Source organism: Drosophila obscura, unplaced genomic scaffold (genome assembly GCF_018151105.1).
Source record: "Drosophila obscura isolate BZ-5 IFL unplaced genomic scaffold, ASM1815110v1 contig_46, whole genome shotgun sequence".
NCBI classification, from domain to species: Eukaryota; Metazoa; Arthropoda; class Insecta; order Diptera; family Drosophilidae; genus Drosophila; species Drosophila obscura.
In genome coordinates, this window is record NW_024542835.1 from 2,633,502 (window position 1) to 2,656,926 (window position 23,425).

The 23,425-nt window shown below is 40.6% G+C and overlaps 1 protein-coding gene across 1 annotated transcript in view; it reads right to left on the reverse strand.

The window, feature by feature from the left end:
- LOC111071744 overlaps positions 1-23,425 on the reverse strand; it is a 47,897-nt gene that overhangs the window by 11,988 nt on the left and 12,484 nt on the right. The window contains exon 2 of the mRNA XM_022363243.2: positions 19,475-19,873. Within this exon, the coding sequence (XP_022218935.2) occupies positions 19,475-19,667 (193 nt within the window). The 5' untranslated portion in view covers positions 19,668-19,873. The remainder of the gene's footprint in view (positions 1-19,474; positions 19,874-23,425) is intronic.

Here is a 23,425-nt window from a genome sequence, read left to right on the forward strand (position 1 = left end):
CTCAAAGCAGACTCCAGACCAAGGCGCGACCACAGAACTCGACCAGAAAAGAGCGGCAGAACGGGAAAGCAGCAACCAACTGATGACGATGACGACGATGGGAGTTGTAGCTGACACGGCTGTCAGCATGTAGCCAGAACTCGACCATCACCGTCACCACCTCTCGCCTTTCGCCTGTCTCGTTTTGCAGTCATTTCAACTTTGGAATTTCAATAAGAGCCTCTGTCTCGGCGAGCGAAAATGCCGCAGGTGGTAGGCATACGAGTACACAGTCCACAAGGCGGAGAACGGCACGGAAGGCAAACCATCCAAAAAGTAAATACATAAATTAAAAGTGTAAGGGCGAAAAATGTTTAATGCGTGAGTGGATGTGTCGGGATGGAGTCAAATGGAATGGATCAGCTGGAGGGGATTCAATGAGGAGGTGCGAGACTTGTAATGGACCAAGTGGGAATAACTTCGATGTCTTGAATGCGGGGCTGTAGCTTCACTTGAAATGTTATTGTTACAAAGCGAAAAAAGGGAGCTGAATTTGAGAAATATTTATAAATGGATTCGCCATCAACGTCTAACGTCATTTTGGGAGATGGATTTTGGAATTTAAAAGTGACTGCATAAAAAATGAATGATCATCACTTGTTCTTGCCGCCTATCAGTCGGTAATTAAGACAATATACAAGTCAAAGAAAATTGGCTAAGCAATCTGTAAACATTCTAAGGTCCATTGAACCTTACCCCAAAATCATTCTCGATGGGTCCAATACCCACTTGCAAAAGTCTAGTCACAAAATGGGCGGTCTAAGCATTCGTTTTTTTCAACCAAACCTAACTAACCAATTTTTTGTTCTACCCCTAGAAGCACACTCTGGCTGGGTCCCGTTTTTCCCACCCTCTTTCCGGCCATGTTGTTCAATATTTTTTGGTTTATTTTTAAACAATTTTTTATCATCAGCTGTCAATAGTTCAGGCAGCTGACCCGCCAAAAAGGAGCAGCCAGAAAGCAGAGATGGAGAGAGGGAAATCATTACATAAAAATGTTTTATGTTTCGCTATTGGAACTTTGACCAGGCAACAGCCAGAGAGAGGAGTATTTTCTGTATGTTGTTGGTGCTGTTGTATAGCACGCTTCCTGGGCTTGGAAGTAGTCCAAACTTTCACGTATAAATATATTTTTGATGCCGATTTTTGCTGCTTTTTGGTTTGTTTCTTTTTTTATTTGCTTGCCATAAAAACTAAAAAATCGCCAAATAGAAATAAACGCATTTTTATATGTATCTGTATTTATGAACCTCATAAATATGTCAAATAAATTACGAAACAGTCAAAATATTGTGCCCCGTTTGCCCAGCTCGTGTGTGCGAACTCGTCTATGACTATGGGCCAATATTTTCCTTCATTTTTGGAATACTTCTCCGTTCTGGTTGTTACGATTTGTTGAACACATTTATGGGGGTTCGGTTTACTATGAGAAATACGCTTAGGATTTTTTTTTAGCTATGTGTTCAGTTCGATTTAGAAAGTGAAAAAATGATAAAAGCAAAATCGTTCATATTCAATTTGATTTAAATGGATAAATAATTGCCATTTATAATTTGTTTGCTTTTTATCCAAGTTATAAACACAAATTGTACCATAAATTATGGAAATTTATCAGCCTTAGAATAATTAGGTTTGAGCAAAAATAATAATTCAATATTCACTAAAACATATAAGCAAATTATCCTTTTTCCTCCTCAATTTTTTAAATAGAACGGGTGGGTCGTGGTCTGCACAATTCTAAGAGTGTCGCACATTTAACGAGGATTTGATAATATTATGTTCAAAGTCAAAAACCGGCACAACGCAGAACTTGAAAATTGTCCGCTAATTTGGGTATTTCTTTCAGTTTCGGTTTTGGGTTTTGTTTTAATGTTATGGTTGTATTTTGTTTTTGGAGTGTCATAAAACTTTGCCGCAAACATTTCGCTCTCTGCGCCGCAATGCAAAAACAAACACAGATGCAAAAACTCAGCCCGCAGACGATTTCATTATGGAAAAAAAAACACTCACATAATGAGTATCCAGAGAGGGCGGGCGAGGGCAAGGCTTAGAGATGAGGGCAACCGAAAATAGCCGACCCACTCACACTCCATGCAGGGGAAACCAAAAACAGAGTTTCGCAGTTTGCTGCATACCCAAAAATGTTTGTCACTGCACTGCAAAGCACTCACACAGATACTCACACACACAATGCACTCACGCACACAAAGGAAAATGGCACTTTGTGGTGTTTTCAAAAATGGGGAAAATGGTTTGGGGCCTGGCGTGTCTGTGTGTGTGATTTTGGAGGGGGGCGAAGGCGAACCGCTCAGCGCTGGGGCTATTAAATAAACATGCAAATTATTGCGCAATTTTTGATTACGATTTTTCAACAAGGGGAGGCATCACCCCCCAAGAGCAGCATCGCAGCTCTCTGCTGCATATTTGTATATGTAAATCGGCATCAGGCGCAGCCACCAACCCAACCAACCAGACCCATTGTATCGGGATCGCGCTCGTCCTCCCCTGCAATCTTTGCATGCATTCAACGCCTATTTTGCATACAAATTTTATTATTATTGTATTGAATTCGAGCCCTGACAATACCCGCTCTTTTCCAGCCCTCGAAATTGCGTTTTTTTGTTGTTGTTGTATTTGGTTTGGTTTTTTGAACCAAAATACGTTTTTTGCTGTACTTTGTTTGGTTTTCGCTATTCAGGTTTGCCTATATTTTTTTTTTTGGAATTATGTTAAATGAAAATCTGTGCAATTTTCGCATGACACTTGTTCGTTGTCATGTTTTTCCTTTATGCATTGTGGGCAATCATTGGAGGGAGCGTTTCGGTACTCGTACAACAGCATTGAATACGTACATATATGAACGGAACGGATATGTTGGGAAATATGGGATCATTTATGTCAAAGATACTTCCTGAAATTGTTAATGTTTGAGCATTACAAATTGGGATTTGATATGGGATTCGAATCAATCCCAGATGAAAGCTTGCATGGAGAGAAATTTCGATTGAGGGGTTAAGGGTTAATTGTTAATTTAAGAGTATTAAATGGAATAAAATCTTTCCACAACAGCTGTTGAGCTGTTGGTGTTCTTTAACATATTTTGTGAGAAGTTATCGCATCAAAAGAATTGAGTCAATTTTATATTTGGTTTTTTCCTCAAATGTTTTCCATTTAATCAGAACTCTTGAACTTAGTTTTAGTTATATATTTAGCTATGTATATCTACGAATGAATATCTATTTATGAGAAGTACTTTTCTATCGTTGCCCCCCGTTTGATATATTAAGCATGTGGATGCTTCATTATTTTCCCATTTATCAAACCACAAAGAGCGAAAACCAGGCCACCAACTTATCATAATGCGAGTATAAGGAGAAAACTGAAAGAGAAACAGCAAAATAAAAAACCTTTAATGAGAAATCAAAAGGAAATCTATATCTACGATATGATGTGTTGAAAAATATGATAAAAGGAAATTCAGGGAAAATCTGTCAAACAAAGGGAGAGCAAAAGAAAAATTCAAAGACTATTTGGTCATGCATTTGACATGTCATCTCCAGGACCAGAGCAAGAGGGCGGCCACGGAGCGGATGGATGGATGGGTGTTGGTTGGGTGGTGGGGTGATTGGAGCGACTGTAAAAGCAGGCCAGGGTATAGACGAAAGGACTCTGTGCATGGCATTCATTTGTGTTTTGCATGAGTGTCTGTGTGTTGCCCTCCGAGTGTGTTCGTATTTGTAGGCGACCGCCAAAGCGTCGCCAGAAGCACCATCGCACATGGCAACAACAAGACCCAAAGTTCGACTTCCCTCCACTTCAATCCCCCACCCACAACGAGCACTTCATCGGTCGCAAAGAACTTTCGGTAAAAACTCATTTCCATTGATATGCAATGAGCGAGCAAGGAGCCAGGCTCTGACGCTGGCGCTGGACGATGGGAACTACTGATGGGGGGGAATGGTGGGCGATGGCTTCAGAAGGCTTTAACGCTCCTCTGCCATTTTTGTAAATTTTATTGCAGAACTTGTGTGTTTGGATGTGTGAGGATCAGCTAAATAACTCAAAATATATAGCATATACACATAAAGCATTCTGTCTTATAAATATATATTTGATAATTACCATTTGCACCCCATTTCGGTCCATTTCAGTCCATTTCAGTCCATAACTGCTCATACAACGCTTTCCATTTTAGCATGATACTTCTGTCTCTCCTGACACATGCACGAGTATATTCTATGCAGTCTGATCTCACTTGGTGTGACATTTCCGTATACCCATTCACTTCCCTGGTGACCCAACACAATTGGTTCTCAGTTAAAAATGGTTCTGTTTGTTCTCCCATTTTATTCCACCTGTCGTCGGGAGTGGGGAATGGGGAGTGCGGAGTGGAGTGGAGTGGAGCGGTCTGGATGACAAGTGGACAGGGCTTGGAGTGTGCAACGTGGCAAATATAGACATAAACGGTCTGTCCGTGTTCCCATGTGTGTGCGAGAGTGTGTCCACCACCTGACAGACAACAGTTGCTGAAAGCCCGCATGCAAAATGCATAGATACAAATATACTTTTTGCTTTTCCCCGCTCGGTTTCCGTTACCAGAAATCTTGCATGGCCAGCTGCAACTGCAGGTGATGGATCGATTTGTTTGGCCGTTCATCCCCAACCCAATACCATGCCGACCGCCCCGTCGATTTTTGCATAAATTAAAACTTGTATTTCTTGTAAATATTTGCTTCGAAAAACGATTTCTTCCATATGGGCTTCTAAAAATCGCATTGCAAGAGGGATCCCATGAATGCTTCAACAACTGCCAACCACTTTTTAAAATGTTTGCAGAGATTGTACATGGACATGACATTTTTCAGCATGACATTTGGAGCTTGCAACGTGTGTCTAAGCAGTGAAAAAAATATTTTCAGGCCGTTATAAAACCATCTTCAGAAATAATTCTATTTTGATTGCCAAAAATACACTTACTACAAAATCACGGCCCTATACACTAGTATGTCTGGCTTAGTAGTAGTTCTTCAGACAAATCTTAAAATGTTCACCATACACTCATAAATCATACACTGCAAATCAGTGTGAAAATACATTTGTAATGGTAAAAGTATAGATTTGGTTAAATAAAAATAAAACCTCCATCTCCCCTAAAGAAGAGAAACGAAAAAATAAAGAAGTAGAAGAAAATCAGAAGTAGACAATGGAAATGTTCTTTCAAAAGGTTAATACATCTTTTGCGGTTATATATTTCATGTTATATATTTTAATTGGCAATCATAAATAGATTTCTTATTTCCTACTGACCGCATTAAATTTATTACCTTTTCAACATTTTGATTGCCTTGAAAATGTTTTTAGTTGGCTACTAAAACTTCCATTCTTGTCTCTTGAAAAGTTTTCCCACCTCTGATTCAATTTTAAATTGTTGTCAGAGTTCGTTACTGAATTGCGTACAATGGAAATTCGTAAACTGTGACTGGACCGGACTGGACTGGACTGGACTGCCACAAAGTTATTAACAAAAGAGCGCAAATAAAAGCCATGATTGGCTGTCTATCGTTGGTGGGCCGCTCTTCGGGTTCCCGTCAATGATTCTTTCTTCATTTCGGAACCATTTCTGTGGGCATCCGAGAGTTTTCACAATGACGGTAACTATATGCGATGGATGCGATATATACATATATTCATATAGGTACGTATATATGCTCTGTTACTTGCCCAGACATTGGGACGTCAAACAAACCAATTTTCGGTGTTTTTCCAATAACGTGTCCCAGGCAGTCCCTTCTGCCGCAGCTCCGCGCCGTGCCGTGCCGCGTCGTATTCTGTTGTGCTTTTAACTGTGAACTGCAAATTGTTGGTTTCTTTTTTTGTTCTGCTGCCCCGAACGGATGACAGGATGAAGTGGGGATGGGTTGGGCTTTTGGTAACAGCTGCGCTGTTAAAAATCGAAACGAAGTCTGACTCTTTGGCCAGTCTGAGCGGTCTTAATTAAGGCATTCTGATAGAGAACTCCATGGCCGACAATGGACAATAAACGACTGCAACTTTTTCCCGTCGGCTGTCCACCTTTTTGTCCCCGTTGATATTGTTACTGCTCCTTTTTTTTAATGGACAACATACCCATTTTGCGTATTGCCTAACCAAAAAAAAAAGATGCAAAAAATTTGCACAGAGGTAAATATCAGGTTGCCAGAGCCCCAAAATATCAATTTATCTTTGGTCCGGCAGCGGAACAGAGCCCAGGAGAGTGGTGCATGCCCTGCATGCGAAGTTGGAGCGGACCTCAGAGCTCAACTGTAGAACTCCTGTGGCACGTACTGCTGCAATTTTTCAAAAAAAGAAACGAAGAAGCAGGAAACGAAACCAGAAACCTGCTGCTGCTGCTGCTGCTGCTGCTGCTGCTCCTCCTCTGCTTCTGGGAGAGGAGTTGCCTTGTTTATGCAATGACGACGCATAAGTAGCAAGTTGATTTCGGTTAGCTTTCGGTTCGAGGCAGAGCTCAGCTCCAGCCCTCTTTTCAGGTATGGAAAAACTGTCTGAAAGAAAATAAATTACAAAACAATGTTGCCGAGTGGTGGGGGGGATGTCTACGCCTCTCTCAATGCCAAGTTCTGGCTGCAATTTGAGATGCTGTCTGCCATTTTATAGCACCTTGGTATCATTGTATTTGCTGCTGCTGCTGCTGCTACTGCTACTGCTGCTGATGCTACTTGACAAGCTGGCATCTTTCGGATCTGTGGGCACTATAATCTAAGGAAATGTATGCTGGGGGCAGGGACAGACAGATAGATACAATACCTTTGAATACCATTGTTCAGGCATTTTGTATATTCTCCTAACGCCACTCAAATGGAGCATCTTTTGGGATTATTGATTGCTCGTTGGGTGAAGTTGATTGTTTGACATTAACATTCTAAACTTTACAGATGACTTAGGGATATTCAGTCTACAGAGTGAATAATCACATGTAGATGGCGAATATATTTATGTATACCCGAGAGGGTCGGCTTTTCCAATATATACACATTCCGACTGTGTGTCTAGATCCAGAAACTAAACTATCATCGATAGCTAAACCATGGAATTGTATATATGTACTTATGTATGTATATAACAGACAATCCTAATCTCATAATACTCCCACATATTGATTTCAATCTCACTTTGCATTCCATTTACATTTCATATCAAAATTCAGCACAAACATTGCATGTCTCTGTCATAGTTCACTCCTTTCCCCAGCCAAGAAGCAGCCAGAAACCACAAGACAAGCTTGCCATGGCCTTTCCCTTTCCCATTTTAATTGATTGTAGCGACTTGATTTATAACAATCCCATTTTGTTTGGCCCGAGCTCACTTTGATATATGTAAATATGGTTGATTTATTGGCTGGCCAAGGCTGCTTTCTAATTGTGTAAATGTTTTGGTTTTTGTTTGACTTGGATCATCGATTGGCCATATATCATCTGACCCCGTGGCTCTGTTGACCATTTACGCATTGATCAAAAGGCAAATCGTAAATTCCAAAGAAAGAAATCCACAAATGAGCTGTCAAATGCAAAATACTAGTCTCTGAGTACCTTTCTGGGCGTTGAAGGATATGTGGCTTGGGCATTATTACGCATACGTCGGCCCTCACAGCGCTTCCCACATGACAGCCACATAGAGAATTGGCCTACAGCAGTTTCCTGTACGAGTTCACTTTCATTTCAAAGACCTTTTGACACTAGTCCCACCCATTGTCCTTGCCCTACGCTCTCTTGGTGTTTTGTTGGGTCCGTCTGCCTTTGTATTAATTGCTGTGACATATTTAAGTTGAGATTTTATTGTTCTCTGCTCCTCGGAAGGAGATTTCTTTCTTTGGCTTGTGCCATGTGATAACGTGTGTGTGCCTGTGTGCTGTGCCTCGTCCAAATTGATTGAATTTACTACTTAAGTCAAGCTACAGAGGGACCGACCCCGAAGCAAAGGCAGCTGTCTAAGGCAGCTCTGCGCTGGCCATAAAGACTGTCCAAAGGGAGCGGGGAGCTGCTGCACAGTGGTCCACTGCCGTTCAACCATGTGACCCAGGAAGGTAGAATGTGGATTGTCCTACCAGGCCATCATGTGACTAATTTGTGTAGATCTCTCACCCAGAGAGGATTCCTTAAGTCATTAGGATTGCCCCACTGTACCATCAAAGAATGGTGGGGGGGCGATGGAAGCTTTAGAGACCAGGCAGAACATTTCATTTGAAATCCGCAAGGCAAAAGCCAGCTAGGATTTGTAATGAAGATATACAGACACGCACAGACCAACAGGACACACACACACACACAAAAAATGCTCCACCCACACCCACACACCCACACACACACACACATGTCTGACTCAAATCACTTAGTTTCGCATTACAAAGCTATCCTGACGAAGGAGGCAGACTCCTTTCGGCTTCTGCTTGTGTGATTCTGCGCCTGATACTCATCGAACATATAAATTAATGAATTCGATGCTTATCAATAGTCAGCCAACAACAACAACAAGAAGTGTGTCCTTCTGTCTATTAGTTTGTTAGCTTTGTTTTTTTTTTTTTGGTCTCTTGCTTTTTCTGTTTCTGTTCCTGTTCCGTGTTATTTGTCTTGTATCCTTCACTCGGGCCGTGATTGTGTTCAAGTGACTGAGATTTGCAATGTCTTTCGGAGCCATCCGTCCATCCGAGCGACCGTACGCTTGTCTAACTTAAAGTCAACAAGAACAGAAACAAGAAGGCTTCGGCGATTCGGTTTCCTCACATTTGTCTTGTTCGCATTTATTATGGAACATTCATTTGATAAAAGACTTTAGCCCTTCAATCATCCCCATTGTTCTCCTCAGACTTATCCCCTCGGGTCTGTCCGTCCGTCTGTCCGTCCGTCCATTTGCTCGGTTCGTGGGGGGATTTGTAATTCGGTTTTGATAAGCAGGAAAAGTCTTAACTGTATCGTCTGGCGGTTATCTGTTATCCACGAGTGGCTCCGCGTCAGACGAGTCTTTATTTCGGCATTAGGCTTATTTTGGGTGGAAATCTGATTACGATGAGTAGTGCGGAGCATCGCCACAAATCACAGATAGTGTGGGATGGATTTGAACAAGAAGGAAGTATCTGTCTCCTTCAATTTGGCCACATTAAGCATCGATATTTCTTACAAACTAATTACTAGGAATATCATTAAGTTAGGGTCGCAGTCGGTGACGGAGAGGGAGAGAAACCAACTTGAATTTCGAATTTCAATGAATGTCTCACACACCAGTTCGGCTGGCAAACATTCTCGGGCTCACAATTCACCCAATGTTTGCGGTGACCACCTAATGCACTGCTCCTACCTTCCCAGTCCCAGGCTCTGGCCAGGAGGGTGATAAACGATAGGCCAACCACACACTGAAGGACCATGTCCCCATTCATAGTAATTTTAAAATGCAGTTATGCATGATTTTGACGCAATCGCCTGCAAAATCGAGCCAGAGAAGGAGGAGGACTGGTGGCGATGACAGGAAAGGAAGGGTCGGACAGGAAGGGAAGGAATGATCGGCCCAGGAACTGCAGCTGGACAAGGCACATCCTGAAGCCTGGCAGCTGAATAGAGAGGCAATAAACTTGGGCTCCTTTTGAGCTGGTCGCTGCTGGCTGGTAACTGGGAGATGGGAGCTCCTCTGGTAGGCAAATTCAAAGAAATCCAAATCGGATTCTCATCAAAATGCAATAAGTGGCCCCATAGATTTGCGTTTTCTGTGCCCAGTGGCAAATCTCGACAAAAACAGGCAGCCGCTGAGACCGGGCAGAAGGAGAACTGAGCTTCATTTGAATTCATAGTAGGAAAATCCTGAAGCGAATCAGAAGCGATTCGAATATTGGGACGCACTCACATTATTAGTTCATTGAGCCAAGAACTTTGTCGCTGATTGATTCTCCACCCCGAAAACAAACCGAACATCCGAGAGAACAGGAGAAAACTTTCTGCAAACTGCCATAATTTCTTAATCTACATCAACTGTTGACAGTTTTATTAAAAAAATTTCACATCCATGCCAAATGTGAGCAAATGAACAGGAAACGGAAGCCATGCGACAAAAGCAACTCAAAAGGAGAAAGAAACAAGAAGAAGCTGGCGAAAGAAACGACACGAAACCCGAAAACCCGAAAACAACTCAAAAGATGTGTAAATTTGTTCAGGGCAAGTGCCAAATGTCACTTGGATTTGTGTACGAGTATTTTTGGTGGCCAGCCGGGAACAGAACGTATCGGAAAGTAAGCAAGGATTACTGGGGAGTATACGTACTCGTACATAATCTCGAAGAAATAGTCTCAAGGAGAGAATCCAGCAGCCGTTGCTGCTGTACGAGTATCAATGTGGCCCGTGGATGTAGAAATGAGAAAAGTTTTTGCCTCCTGGCCTGTTGTGGGGGCCACAGACCGATGGCATTTATTTTATATTTGTAGCAACTTTTTCGGGGTGAAATTTAGTTTAGTAATCAAAGCAAGAATTTGTCGACGTCGCGGCGTTGGTGGAATGCGTTGGGGCGGCTACCCCAAATCTCCCGAAATTTGTTTGTTTTCGTGCAAAGGCATAAAGGACATCATAAGGGAGAGCAGCACCAAAAAAAGCAACCGAAACTAATGTAATGGAAATTCGAAATTATTGAAAATAAATGAAAACAAATAAATATTCCGTGAGCATTTTATGGTTCAAGGGATGATGTCCGCTCCTTGGAAGGCGATGGACCAAGGCGTCGACTGTCTCTCCCCTGGCCTTCTACTTCATCCACTCCAAGGGATAAAAGTCTTATATGCAGAGGGTTCGTTAGCTGGATAATCAAATTTGTAATACTGAAGCTTTGGTTAAGCTGTTGAAATGGAGGTTTAAGAATAACTGATACTAGCGGACAATATTTGGAATATCTGCGGAATGGAATTTATTATTTCCAATAAATTTAAGGTAATCTCTTGGAATCTTCAGTTCTTTTAGAGTGCTTTTACGTTCTTTTTGGTAAATTATTTATCGGTAATAAATACTGATATAAATTTGAACAGACCGGTAGAATTTAATTGTTTTTTCTTCGGATACTGTCTACTTATAGTCGTATGGATCGGTTATTGCTTCTTTCCTTTTTAAACTTCATTTCTCTAGCTTCTTTTTACCAAACAAATTCCCTTGTCCTTGATTTGCGTGCAAAGTGTATTTTAATTATTGTTTTGGTTCCGCGATCTCCGCTAATTTCTCTCTCCATGTCTCGCTTAATGGCGTGTAAGTGTACAAATTGCCTAGATTAGTGCCTAAATTAAAAGTGAAATTGAAATAAATTAAATATTTGCCCAGCCTTACACACACATACATACAATCCCCCACAAGCCCACAAAATCGAGAGCTTTCTCTGAGCCCCTTGAATACATTTTTTGTTTGTTTTTTTGGAGGCGTTGGGGATTTTTCTTGATGGAATTTATGAGCATTTTGGGGGTTCTTTGTGTTCTCTATTCTATTTATTTTTGGCCTGGGGAGCAGGAGGACACAAAATTAGGGACGATATGGTGTGGGAGAAGTGTTTATTATTTGCTGGAAAAATCAATTAGCGCAAATTTGAAAGCATTTTATGAAAAATCTCTTCTTCGCTCTCTGCGTTCTGCCTGATTTTAAAACAGAAAAAAATGCATAATTTTTGGAACGACCTTTTAAATGTTGCCGAGCTTTCATTTGGAATACAGATGATTTGTATGTGTTTTACGAGTACATTGTTGCAACAAAATTCAGGGAAATACATTTATTTTGGGGATTATTCTATTTTCTGATTAAATATTTCATTTTTTTTTCTGATTTCTACAACGTAAACGTCTGGAATATTGAAACTAAGAAGACTAACACTTAGAAGATAAAAATATCCCAATCTATTCTAAGACTTTAATTATCACTTCTTGGACCTGAACACGCCGCGAATGGACTGCAGCAAATACGAGTACTAATAAGTTCTCATTGCATTTCCAATCCATTTGTGATGTAATTGAGAAACTTTAAGTTAGGAGCAAGATTTAACACCCTTTTCCTGCCGCTGATGATGGCTGCCGCAGGGATAAATGTTTATGTTATGACATGTTTTAAATTTTCAGGTGCATTAGTGCAAAGTGCTTTTCCCCCGCCGAAAAAGATGTGAGAGAATGACGGTGAAAAATGTCTGCGAATTGTGTGCTGAGCGAGACGAAGAGCTAAAATGCTCTTAACACTTTCCATCTTTTTTTCTTCCTTCTTTCATTTCTTTTTTTCGCCTTTATGCGGTGGCTGGCAGCATGTGTGTGACTATATAGCATTTACCACCCGACATAAAGAAAGAGCATTTGAGAGAGCTCTGAATTTTCCAAGTTATTTCGAATGGTTTATTAAATCCAAAACTATTACAGGAACATTCATTATATTAAATAATATATTAATTGTCAGTTACTCAAGACTATCAATATAAATGTATATATGTATGAATGTATTTTTAAGTTGAGTATAACATAAACATATAACATATGGGAACGTTTACATTTTACACTTGTTTCAAAACTTTAATGCTCAAAATTTTAAGGCGGAAACGTTTTTATCCTGGTTCTTCAACTCAAATTGCCAGCGACACTTTTGTCGCCCGTTCCGTGCATCCTGGTGCTCCAGGTCTGTGTGTGTGCCAGTATGTAGTGGTTAAAATTTAGCACAACATTCTTCCAGATGCACCTGCTATAGTTTCAGCCAAACCCAACTTTACCATCCCACTCGCCTCTCCACCTGCCACGCATTAAGGTTCCTTTGCCATGGCGCAAAATGCAATTTATACATTTCCGTTAAGCAAGCGAAATTCCTACAATATTTTTTCGTCCTCTCTTCCCTTCTCTTTGCCCATCTGCCGTGCTCTGTCTCGACATGTTTTTGCTTTTAGCGGAACGCAATACGGAAACGATAACAATGTGTCCATGCTGTTACCCCAAACTCCCGCCCCACACTCGAAGGCCCTCCGCTACTCACCGGCCCAAACTTTTTTTAGTTTGACAGAAATAAGTCCCCACCGCTTTGAACTAATTAAAATTTTTCTGATGGCATCCGGAAGTTTCATAAAGCAACAAAGTACTCGTCAATGGCAATTCGGATTGGGTAATTTATGGGAATAGGCCGCGACTTTTCGCAAACGCTTTTCCACTTCTTTTTTGCATCTGTGCTCTGAGTAATCAAGGAAAAATATTTAATTTTCCAAATCAATACACACGCTGATTGCATTGCCCGACAATTGGCATCGGCATCGGCAGCGTCATCGGTGGAATGGGAGGCAATAAATCTGGGCATGTGTAAGAGATGCTTTGGTATTTATTTGTTAAAATCGTGAATGGATGTAAGGAGGCGGCGCAGCGCGGGCCGTGACTCGAGTACTTTCTAGTTATTCGTGGTCAAAGGAAGAAGACAAACTGTCAGCTTGCATGACCAGAAGAGGACGCTAAAGTCAGGGGAGTGGCACACAAAAATAATTGAATTCCCCAAATGCCAAAGTGGAATTTTAATTTGAACTCGACACTTCCTACATAGGTCGCCCTCAAGCCCCCAAAACTCCCCGAATTGTTGCCACTGATTGCTGATCAGTATGCAAAATGTGTGCGTGCTAAAATCAGCGCAAAAAAAAAGTCTCGAATGGGGGTGGTGGAAGGCCAGCGACAGAGTCAGAGCCAGAGACAGACATTGTCACACGTACTTCCATCGCTCCCCTCGAATTGATGTCTTAGAAAATTAGCAAACGCCTTTTTGCAAAGTGCCGTCTCTCCTTTCGTGACTTGGCATGCTCGACACCTTTTTCTGCTCTTTCTCACACGCTTTCCGCCTCCCTCTTTCCATTCAATTTCCGCCACTCGCGCCCCTGAGCGTATGCAATGCATTATTTTATTGCAATCCCCGAATGAATGGGTTACTATTTGTTTCACTGGAAAATCTCATTTAATTTCTAGAAATCAAAACGGATCAGAATCAATTTGCTTCGGCTGTGCACCTGACGGTATGCGATATTCACTTCCAAACAACCTTTGCTGGAGTTTCGAAAGGGTTAAAATAAGTGAGGATAGTAAGGTATAGGTTTGTGTAGCATGCATTGAAGGTGGTCGATAATTTAGGGGTTACTTTGATTCCCTCAATTACAAATAATCAAAATATTTGCCGATAAAATATTCTTTAAATTGTGTTATTTATATAACTATTCAGATTTCTCTTATCTTAGACACCAAACTAAGCGGATAAATTTTATATTAAAACTTTAATCCATTCCCTTTAGGAAAGTCAAACCCAAGTACCGCTACTTGTTCTATCATTCGGTATTTTCTAGTCGAGACGGTCAACCTGATTGCATTCATTTTTATTTAATCTTTTTTGGTATTTATTTTTAATATTGTTCAAATTTTTTGTGCCTCTGGCCGAGAACAAACTTTTCACTACATAAAATATACTTTTCGCCAGGATGTTTGGTCCACAGGATTTTTATCGCCCAACACAAAAGCGACCGCCATTTTGGTTTAAAGTAATGTTAACTCCCTCTCTCTGTCTCTCTCTGTCCCTTTCTCTCTCCATCTGTCTCTCTCTCTTTTTGACTATCTGTATCTGTCTCAGTATAGTGGCATTTATAAACGCATACATATGCATGAGATCATAAAGATTGTGACTGTATCCGTGGGTGTATGTGCGTTTTGTGAGTGCAATGCATTTGTCATATATGTGCAAAAAAAACTCAAAGAAAATCTCCCTCACCAACACAACCACATGAAACTGCATAATGACAAACATGTGTGCTGCTCCTCCTCACACTCCTCCATGTCTCTCTCTCTCCCTTTCTCGGGAAGTCTCGTCAGCGGTATAATGAATGCATCCGGCATGCATTGAAAACTTGACTCATATTTCATAACCAAAAAAAAGAGGAAAAGGGAGAGTTAGCTTCGGTGGCCGCACCCTCAGATACCCTTGCAGATCCATCGTTCCAATGATAATTATTGATATTTTAAAAAATTTAAATTCAAAAAAGGAGATCCAATATTGAAAAAATCTCGGTATCCCCTTATATTTTTCTGCCAAATAGAGTTGAAACTGTCCCTCAGTCCCTTAGTTTACAAAGAAAGTACAGATCATTTTCCGAAATTAATATATCCTAATAGGATGGGAAATAATTTATTCTGTGCGATGCAGGCACCTGGGCAAAATATCCTCTGGAAGAGTATAGAGGGAAGCATACAATTTACAATACATTTATACGGGTACATTGACCATCTTGTTGCTGTTTCATTGTAGTTTCTGCTGGCGTTGTTGTCAACTATTTTTTATGTTATTACGGTTGTTGGTTTGTCTGCCAGTTTATATGAGATTTTAAGCCTGTTTTTCACATCTTTTTGATGATATTTCATAAGCCTTTATCCTTTCACCGCTCCTCATACAAATACTACCTACCCTACACATACACATACACATGGTCGTATATAAAATTGTATTTTAAGGTAATTTTTCTTCACTTGCACGAGTATGCTGCAAATGAAATGCAAATTAAAAAAAAAAATTTTTTGGTTTTCTTTTTTAATAAAACGCTTTTAAGTGCAGCTCAGCATAGTGTGACGTGCCTAGGCCACTTAATAGATGATACATATTATGGGATTACAAAACGAGAGCTGGCATATTAATTTTCAATTGTGTACGAGAGATCTGCTATCCAATTGCGGTGGATTTAATTTTGATATGAGACCTGCAGGCAGCATGATTGAATTCGTTTGGATGTAGTGGCTATTTTAGTAAAACTTTTGACAATTGGATTTCCCGGATGTGATAGGTATGGCTGATAGACATGAATATTGGTTTGATTTAAATTTTTCGAAAATATTCTGTTCCCTATATGTACTTAAATTAATCATAATAAGGATAGATCTGTGACTAGTGCATGCAAAAAAAAAATACTAAAATTAAATAATAAATACCTAATAAATATAAAAATAAGTTCAGAGACATGGGAAATCGAATTACTTTCTAAATGACGACAATTAAGTCAGCTACGTCAGGGTGGAATCAGTTACCCAGTCAAAACTTCCGAGTGTGCATCGATAGGGCTCACGTAACTCTGAAAATTATTTTTTTCATTCTACGAGTATGTACCTTATTTTTCAAGGGACTATTTAAATGCAGAGAGTGATTTTGTTGAGTCTTTCCATTGCTAAAGAGTCAATTTAACTGGAAAAGAATATTCATTTAATGAATTGATCTAGATATGGATAGTGTGCAGATATTAAGTTCCAAAAGATAAATTGGAACGCCCTTATTTAGGTAGGAAACTTACACGTATTATTTCAGTGGTTCCGGATAATAATAATATATTTCAAACGTTCAATATGGGTGCTTAAAATTAATTCGTAAAAGTATTGGATGGACAACTATGTTATTTTTTAGTACTTTACTCAACTACACGAACGCAACGCTCAGAAACGTTATCGATAGATAACTCTTCCCACTTCTGTCCCCCCTTAAATCCAGATTTAAATCCCACATTTATATATTTATAGAAGTTCTCTAAAAAAATTCCTATCCAATCAACTAAGCGATCACTGCAATTAAATCACTGTTAAACTGGCCTCGACATTGACTATCTGCCGGACTGGTAGCTTGGCTCCAATCATGGCTTTCCAAAGTTAATTTCACATTTGGCTTCATTCTTAGCACACTCCCTGGAATTAAGCTGGCTGCAAGGAATACCAAACCTTTTACCGAGTTCAACCACATTAGCCACTAGTTTATAAAAAAATATTTTCTGCTGGTATACCAATCTCTCGCTCTCTTCCACCCCCTATCTCTATCTCTGTCTATGCTTCCATCTCACTTTCTCACCCTGCTTAGAGTGGCCCATTACATGGGAATTTCGACAAACTGACTGACATCAACCGCACTCCTCACACAATGGTTGGATGCTGACAAAAGGCACGTCACTCGCCTGCCTGCATTGCAGCCGAGTTGGAATGTCAAAACAGTAAACGGTAAATGTCTGCTAGACAAAGACGGTTCAACACTCGCCCCACAGCACCCACAACCCACCTGTCTTGGCCCAAAAAAGGAAAAATTGCAAAGTGCAAGTTCATGTGATATGCAAAGTGAAGTGTGTGCGAAAGGAAGGGATACGATAGACTTGTGTGTGTGTGTGTATCTGTATCTGAGAGAGAAAGAGAGAGTGTGTGTGTGTGTATGCCCGTAGAGGAGATGCTTAACAGAAGCCCTGGTAGCAGCATCAGGCATGTAAAGCTCTTGCACACCACCAGGGCAGGGCGTATGTGTGATGTGGGTTAAGAACATGATGATGGTGATGATGCTGGTGATGATGATAGAGAGAGAAGATGCAGTTGAGAAGGCTAACTGACTTTTGCGCATTCGGGAAAATTGAAAACGCATCTCGGCCAGGGCTGCGGCTGCTGCTGCTGCTGCCATCCATTGTGATTGAAGTTCCCGCAAAGAACAAACTTTTTCCAGGCACCAGCCTGTATTGAAGGATATAGCCAATTTTTGCTTTTGTTTTGCCAGAATCAAATGATGGGAGCTTGATAGTGCCGAGAGGAGAGGGCGCCAGCACAACATGTTGCATGTTTTTTGGGGCTAGGCCGAAGTTAGATGAAAAAGTTTCCTCTTTGGGCGAGTGAGAGGATGAGCTGAGCTTTGTATGAGTATTAGAGCCAGCCCCTTGCCCTCATGCAAGGCATTGCATTGCTTATTGTTCGGCTCTCAACGGGATGGTCAGGGAGAGGACTTTCTCTGCCCCCGTATACGTATGCGTATTCATCTGCATTGTTTGTGTTTAGCATAAATTAGAAAGTATCGATCCCATTGTGTGGTGAAATTGAAAAGGCAACTTTTTCTTTTCGCCCCCGAAACTCTTCCAATTCCAATTCACATTCGCACTCTTATTCCCATTGCGATTCCGAAGCCCAGTACCAGTACCAAAGTTTCGAATCAATATCAACAAGAATGCTTTTCGGCTAAGCTGCTAGCCGACAGAAATTGTAATTTCGATGAGTACTCGGGGATTGAAGAACAAATTACTATATGGCAGAGACAGTCAGACAGCCGGATGGAAAAGAAGAGAAGAGCAAAATAAATAAAAGTTCTGCCAGCCCACGCATTCGGTAATTGCAAGAAAATCTCATTTAATCCCAACAAATGCGACTTTATCACGCAAGAAATTATGAAATATTTTCTGTCTCTAGGCAGCAATTGCTTTCGTTGTTTATACATGGAGTATATATCTATACATATACATATACTCGCACATAGATACATAAATATCCACTACCACTCCTCAGTCAAGTTGCCTTTTCGCTTTGCTTGTTTGCACATTGTCCCGCTCGCGCCTTTTGGCCAGGGCCAAAACAAAGGCAAAAAGCAGTCAGAATTACTCGAAGGAATGGGAAAGCAAAAATGGCAGTCTGAAGCATTGGATGGATATTTAGTATCGTAGTTTCTTTTGCAACATCATCATTTTGGTTTTGTTTCGGGTGGATAGTGGGCTGGAGCAGGGCTCTCCCTCTGGCTTGGAGTGGAGTGGCAGGAAAGCGCAATGATTCGCAGTCTGTTGAGTGCTAAGGCGAGGGTCTGCCAATCAGTTGCTAGGGAATTAAATATAATCCTTCTATCAATTTTGTAGCTCGATTTAGTTAATCGGATATTTAGGCATGCGTTAAGTGCAGCTTTGAATCTATCTGATTGTTAGATTAGGTTTTGAACATCGAGAAATCAAAATTGAGGTTTGGCTGGGTACTTTAAATACTAAAAGTAAGCACAAATTTCCCATATTCCCTGGGCAACCCTCGCATTATTAAACGACTTCCTTGGAATCAACACCCACTGCAGGCGCCCATTGCCCCACCGTGCCTCCCCCGGGAAAAGCGCCCCCTTGGTCATCGTTTCATGCAGATGAATGAGCGCATTTATGAAAAATGTTGTTGTCATCAATGCTCTGCTACCATTATTGGTGATGTCTCCCCCGCATAGCTCCACTCCGCTGATGAGAAATAATGTTTGCGGAAAAATAAGATTTGTTTATTTTACGAACGATTGATTTTCCCTTCCGTTGCCCCTGCTACCAGTATTTCCTGCCACCCGTTCCGTGCCCACCACTTGTCCGCGCTTCATTTTGCGCGGCTTAAAAATTAATTATCGCCAAGTCAGGGACACATCTAAGAGTGGGACGAGGACGCGGACGCGGACGAGAGGCTGTCAGTCGCCGTCGGCCGTCAGTGTCATTTATGTTTTGAGGCTTTGGCCCAACTTTTGGAAGTATTTCATCAACGTTTTTGTCCGCCCATTACACCCATGGACATTGTGCCATCGGAATTAGCCGAGATTTAGAATTCCCCATGCCCCAATGTTTGTCCCATTCCCCGACTGCGATGTAATTCACTTACCAGGCACCAGCACGAGGAGTCCGATCACGGCCAGCCAGCAGATGCAGCCACGCCCAGTTTGTTGTCGGTGCGATGGCATCGTAGCCGTCCGCTTCCCACTCGCCGCTATCCTTGCGGACATTTGCATGTGGCGTGGAGGAGGAGCTGCCCCTTGGCCTGTCGTTGGACAGTTTTTATGCAGCTTCGACAGCATTGAAATAGATATTTTTCCTATCTTTGCTTCTCTTTTATAGCCAGTCTCCAGTCTGTGTGGCTATTCTCTGGCTCCTTTCGGGGTTTTCGGCCACTTCCGTTCGGGCCTTATAAATATATATTGGCCAATAAATGTCAATTGTATTTGGTTTCTATCTGCTTCAGTCTGTGACGTCCAAACTGGCTACTCAGAGTCCTGCAGTGGAGCTGTAATTATAAGAACATTTGAGTTGTGCCATCAGAATGTATAGTTTGAAAGGAAATTCGATTTTTGTGTGGGTTTTTTAATGGAATATTGAATGTGTGGAGAGTTCCGTAACGATGCAATATAATCTCTTAGGGTACGTATTTTTATTTAACGATACAAACGGCTTGTACTAGTCCTAATCAACATTATGTATAACCATATAGTTTTATATAATTTTATTAATGTTGATTTTAGTTTTATTTTACCAGCCAGCTATTAAATATTTGCATTTTTAATGCCTACTTGCGTGGATATTTTCAATTACTGTATTTAATATTTGATTGACAAATTAACTGAACTAACTTTCTTTGGTTTTTGATGGTACATTAAATAATGAAGCGAAAATCATTTAAATATTTTGTTGAGGGTGGGGCTGCTCAGCCACGAGGCGTTTCGTTGCATCGCGCTTCATTCCGCATCGATTCCGTTTCCATTCACTAAGGCCCATAGCAAATGCAGTGATTAATGCAATTAACGGCTGCACTTTAATTAAAAAATGGCTTCAAATACAGACATACAAACACACCCACACACGAGTGTAAATCGATTTCATTTCAACACTAATCCGCGTGTGTGTTGCACTGCACAAATGAAAAAATAATAGTATTAACAGCCAAGAAAAACGCGAAATGAACAGAGAAAATAATGGAATGGATAGAGGAATAATCGCAGAGAGGCAAGTGGAGCAGAGTCCATTGGATGGAGGGCTGGTGGAATCTTCTTAGTTCCACTCCGACAGAACTACGCATTTCCCATCCCTCCCACTTCCATCGTACCCTCTTCTTTTGCTTAAACGACCATTTCCTAATTGTCTTTCCGTTACGCCCAAAAAGAGAGCGAACAAAAAAGAGACTTCAATCCACAGTTTAATTATTTTTCATTTAAATAAAATGCACATACACCCCCTCCTCGCCAACATACATTTACATACATAGATACACTCACACATGGGGTACAATCGTCCCCCCTTTTCGTCCTGTTTGTTTTTGTCGTTAAAACTTCTTTCTTCTTTTGATTTGTTTTTTGTTCTCTTTGGTGGGGTCTTTACTTTTGGCCAGGCTCGTATTCTCCTCGCCTTTGCTTCCCATTTCGTTTTGCCACTTTGCCACTCATTTGAAACAAAAGTGACACACTCACATGGAGACTCGTATGGTGGTGGCTACACCACCACACACATAAGTGAAAACACTCACACACATGTGTGTGAAATATACTTTTTTGTTGTTCCTCCTCACAGACTTTTTTTTAAATATATTCAAATGTTGCCAGGCTGTAAATTTCTTACTTTATTTTTTTGTGTTTGTAAACCCATGGATTTTTGTTGGTAAAAGAGTGTATAAAGATTTTGTTTATTCGATTGCAAATAAATTTAATTTAATTATACATCTCCTGGGTCTCTGGGAAAAAAATAAATCAAACAGGATATAATTTAAGAATAATAATTACATATTCATAAATCTTAGTCTTGCAAAATCTGCACGTCTATATATTTCTTAAATTATATTGCATTATCCGTAGAGGGTATATGCTGGTCGAACCGTCATAAGAAACGTTTTTATTTGATTTTTTTTCTTTAGCCAGTTGTCGCTTTCCAAATAAGTTTGCCAAGTTTGGCATTAAAACGGCTACCAATGCCAAACAGTGAACGAGATGGAAACATAGAGCCAGAATGAGAGGAGGGCAGAAGTATGGCAGAGACAGAGAAAGAAACTGGAAGGAGAATTGCCCTCTCTCTTACTCTCCATTTAAGGTAATGAGCACATACAAAATGCAATTAAAATCTTGTTGCCAAAAATGCAATTTTGCGGATCTCTTTTTATTTCTGCTCCTCTTTATACATACATATACACACATTCAAACGAACATATAACACATGTACATACGTATGTACATTTACATATACATATAGTATATATATATTTACTTGGACTTTTGGGGCACAGCATGCAAAGCATTAATGCATTTTATGGGCCACTGCCGACAGCGAATGCTTTTAACGATGCTCTGGCAAAACTATAAAAAAAGAAACGAAAAAGAAACCTGAAAATGTCTTATACAAAAACTATCTAACAGAGGAATCCCGTGGCAAACTTTCAAAGGGAAGGCTGTGGATATGTAAGTACCAATTATGATAAATTCGTATTAATTTCTAATGAAAATCAATCCAAAATTAATTCCTTCTGTCTTCATACTTAACTTATAAAAAATTGACAAAGTAGAAGAAAACATCAAACACATTCCGATTTGTCAATAGCTGAATACGAGTAGCTGAGGACAGACAGACACCGTATTCAGTCTGCGGTAATCTCTTTTAGACTTCACTGCCCTCAGTGAAAGTTTTCCTACTGAACCCGAACAGGAATACAAGAATATAGGAATAAAATGTGAAACATTTGTTATATGAATCAACGATTCTATTATCCCATTCGCAATGTATTGTAAAGAGGAGAAAAGGTTTCCCCACTCCCCTGCAGGAGATACATTTGTATCTTTTATGCCCTGCATCATTGGCATGCCCAGTTTACCATCTCGTCTCTGATTTCCATTCCATTTCCATTCTATTTCTATTTCGGTTTATTTTTCTTTTCTATTACTCTGGTCTACTGGATACGGCTCACTTATTTCATTTTACCCATACTTTGTGGCTTCTCAATTGTTTGCATATTTTATTTAAACCTCGGTGCGGTGCCTGTGCCTGGCAATGGAGTTGTAAACGAGACCTCGTATGACATGCATTTTTGTGCCGATTTGCTTGCATCGTTTTGTGGGTCAAGAGGGAATTCTTGTGGGGCATATACGAGTATGTATGCATAAACTCTGGGAGTATATGTATGTACATATATGCGAATATATATATGCAAATGTGTGTGTGAGTGCCACCACCAACTGCAATTACGACCGGATCAAAGAGTTCCCCTCGGGTTACGACTGCAGTAATGAGCAGGAAGCTAAAGATGTTGACTTTCGGTCACCCAAGTGATTTCCTGTGATTTATTTTGCGGTGACTTTGATCCAGGTAAGCTTACAGTGATCTCTCAAGTGTTTGAAAGGGCAACACTGTGATTACGATATTTAAATAACTCAATAACCGCTTTGCCTGCCTCGATATGAAAAGCGAACACTTTTCTGTTTGTGTTCGGACTGTGTTCATCTGTGCAGGATACCTTCCCGCTACTGTGACTGATTTGATTATTTCCTATGCAGTAATTGCATTTCACTTATTACCAAGTGTGCCTTATAATCCGCGTGACTTTGCTTCCGGATTCTGTACAAATTGACTCTCTATGCGAGGTCTCATTACCATTGATCAATCAGCCTTGCCATTCATTGTGCACCTCCCCCTTGTTGCGACTCACCGAATTCCTGGCATTTACCTGGCATAGAAATTTTCCAGGAAAGCAACAGCAGCAACATTGAAAAACGTTTTCAGTGTTCTCATGTCATCGTTGTCGTGCAGCTGCCAACCTTTCTTAGACCGCAAAAACTCATTACAGGTTCCACTCGTCTCCTCT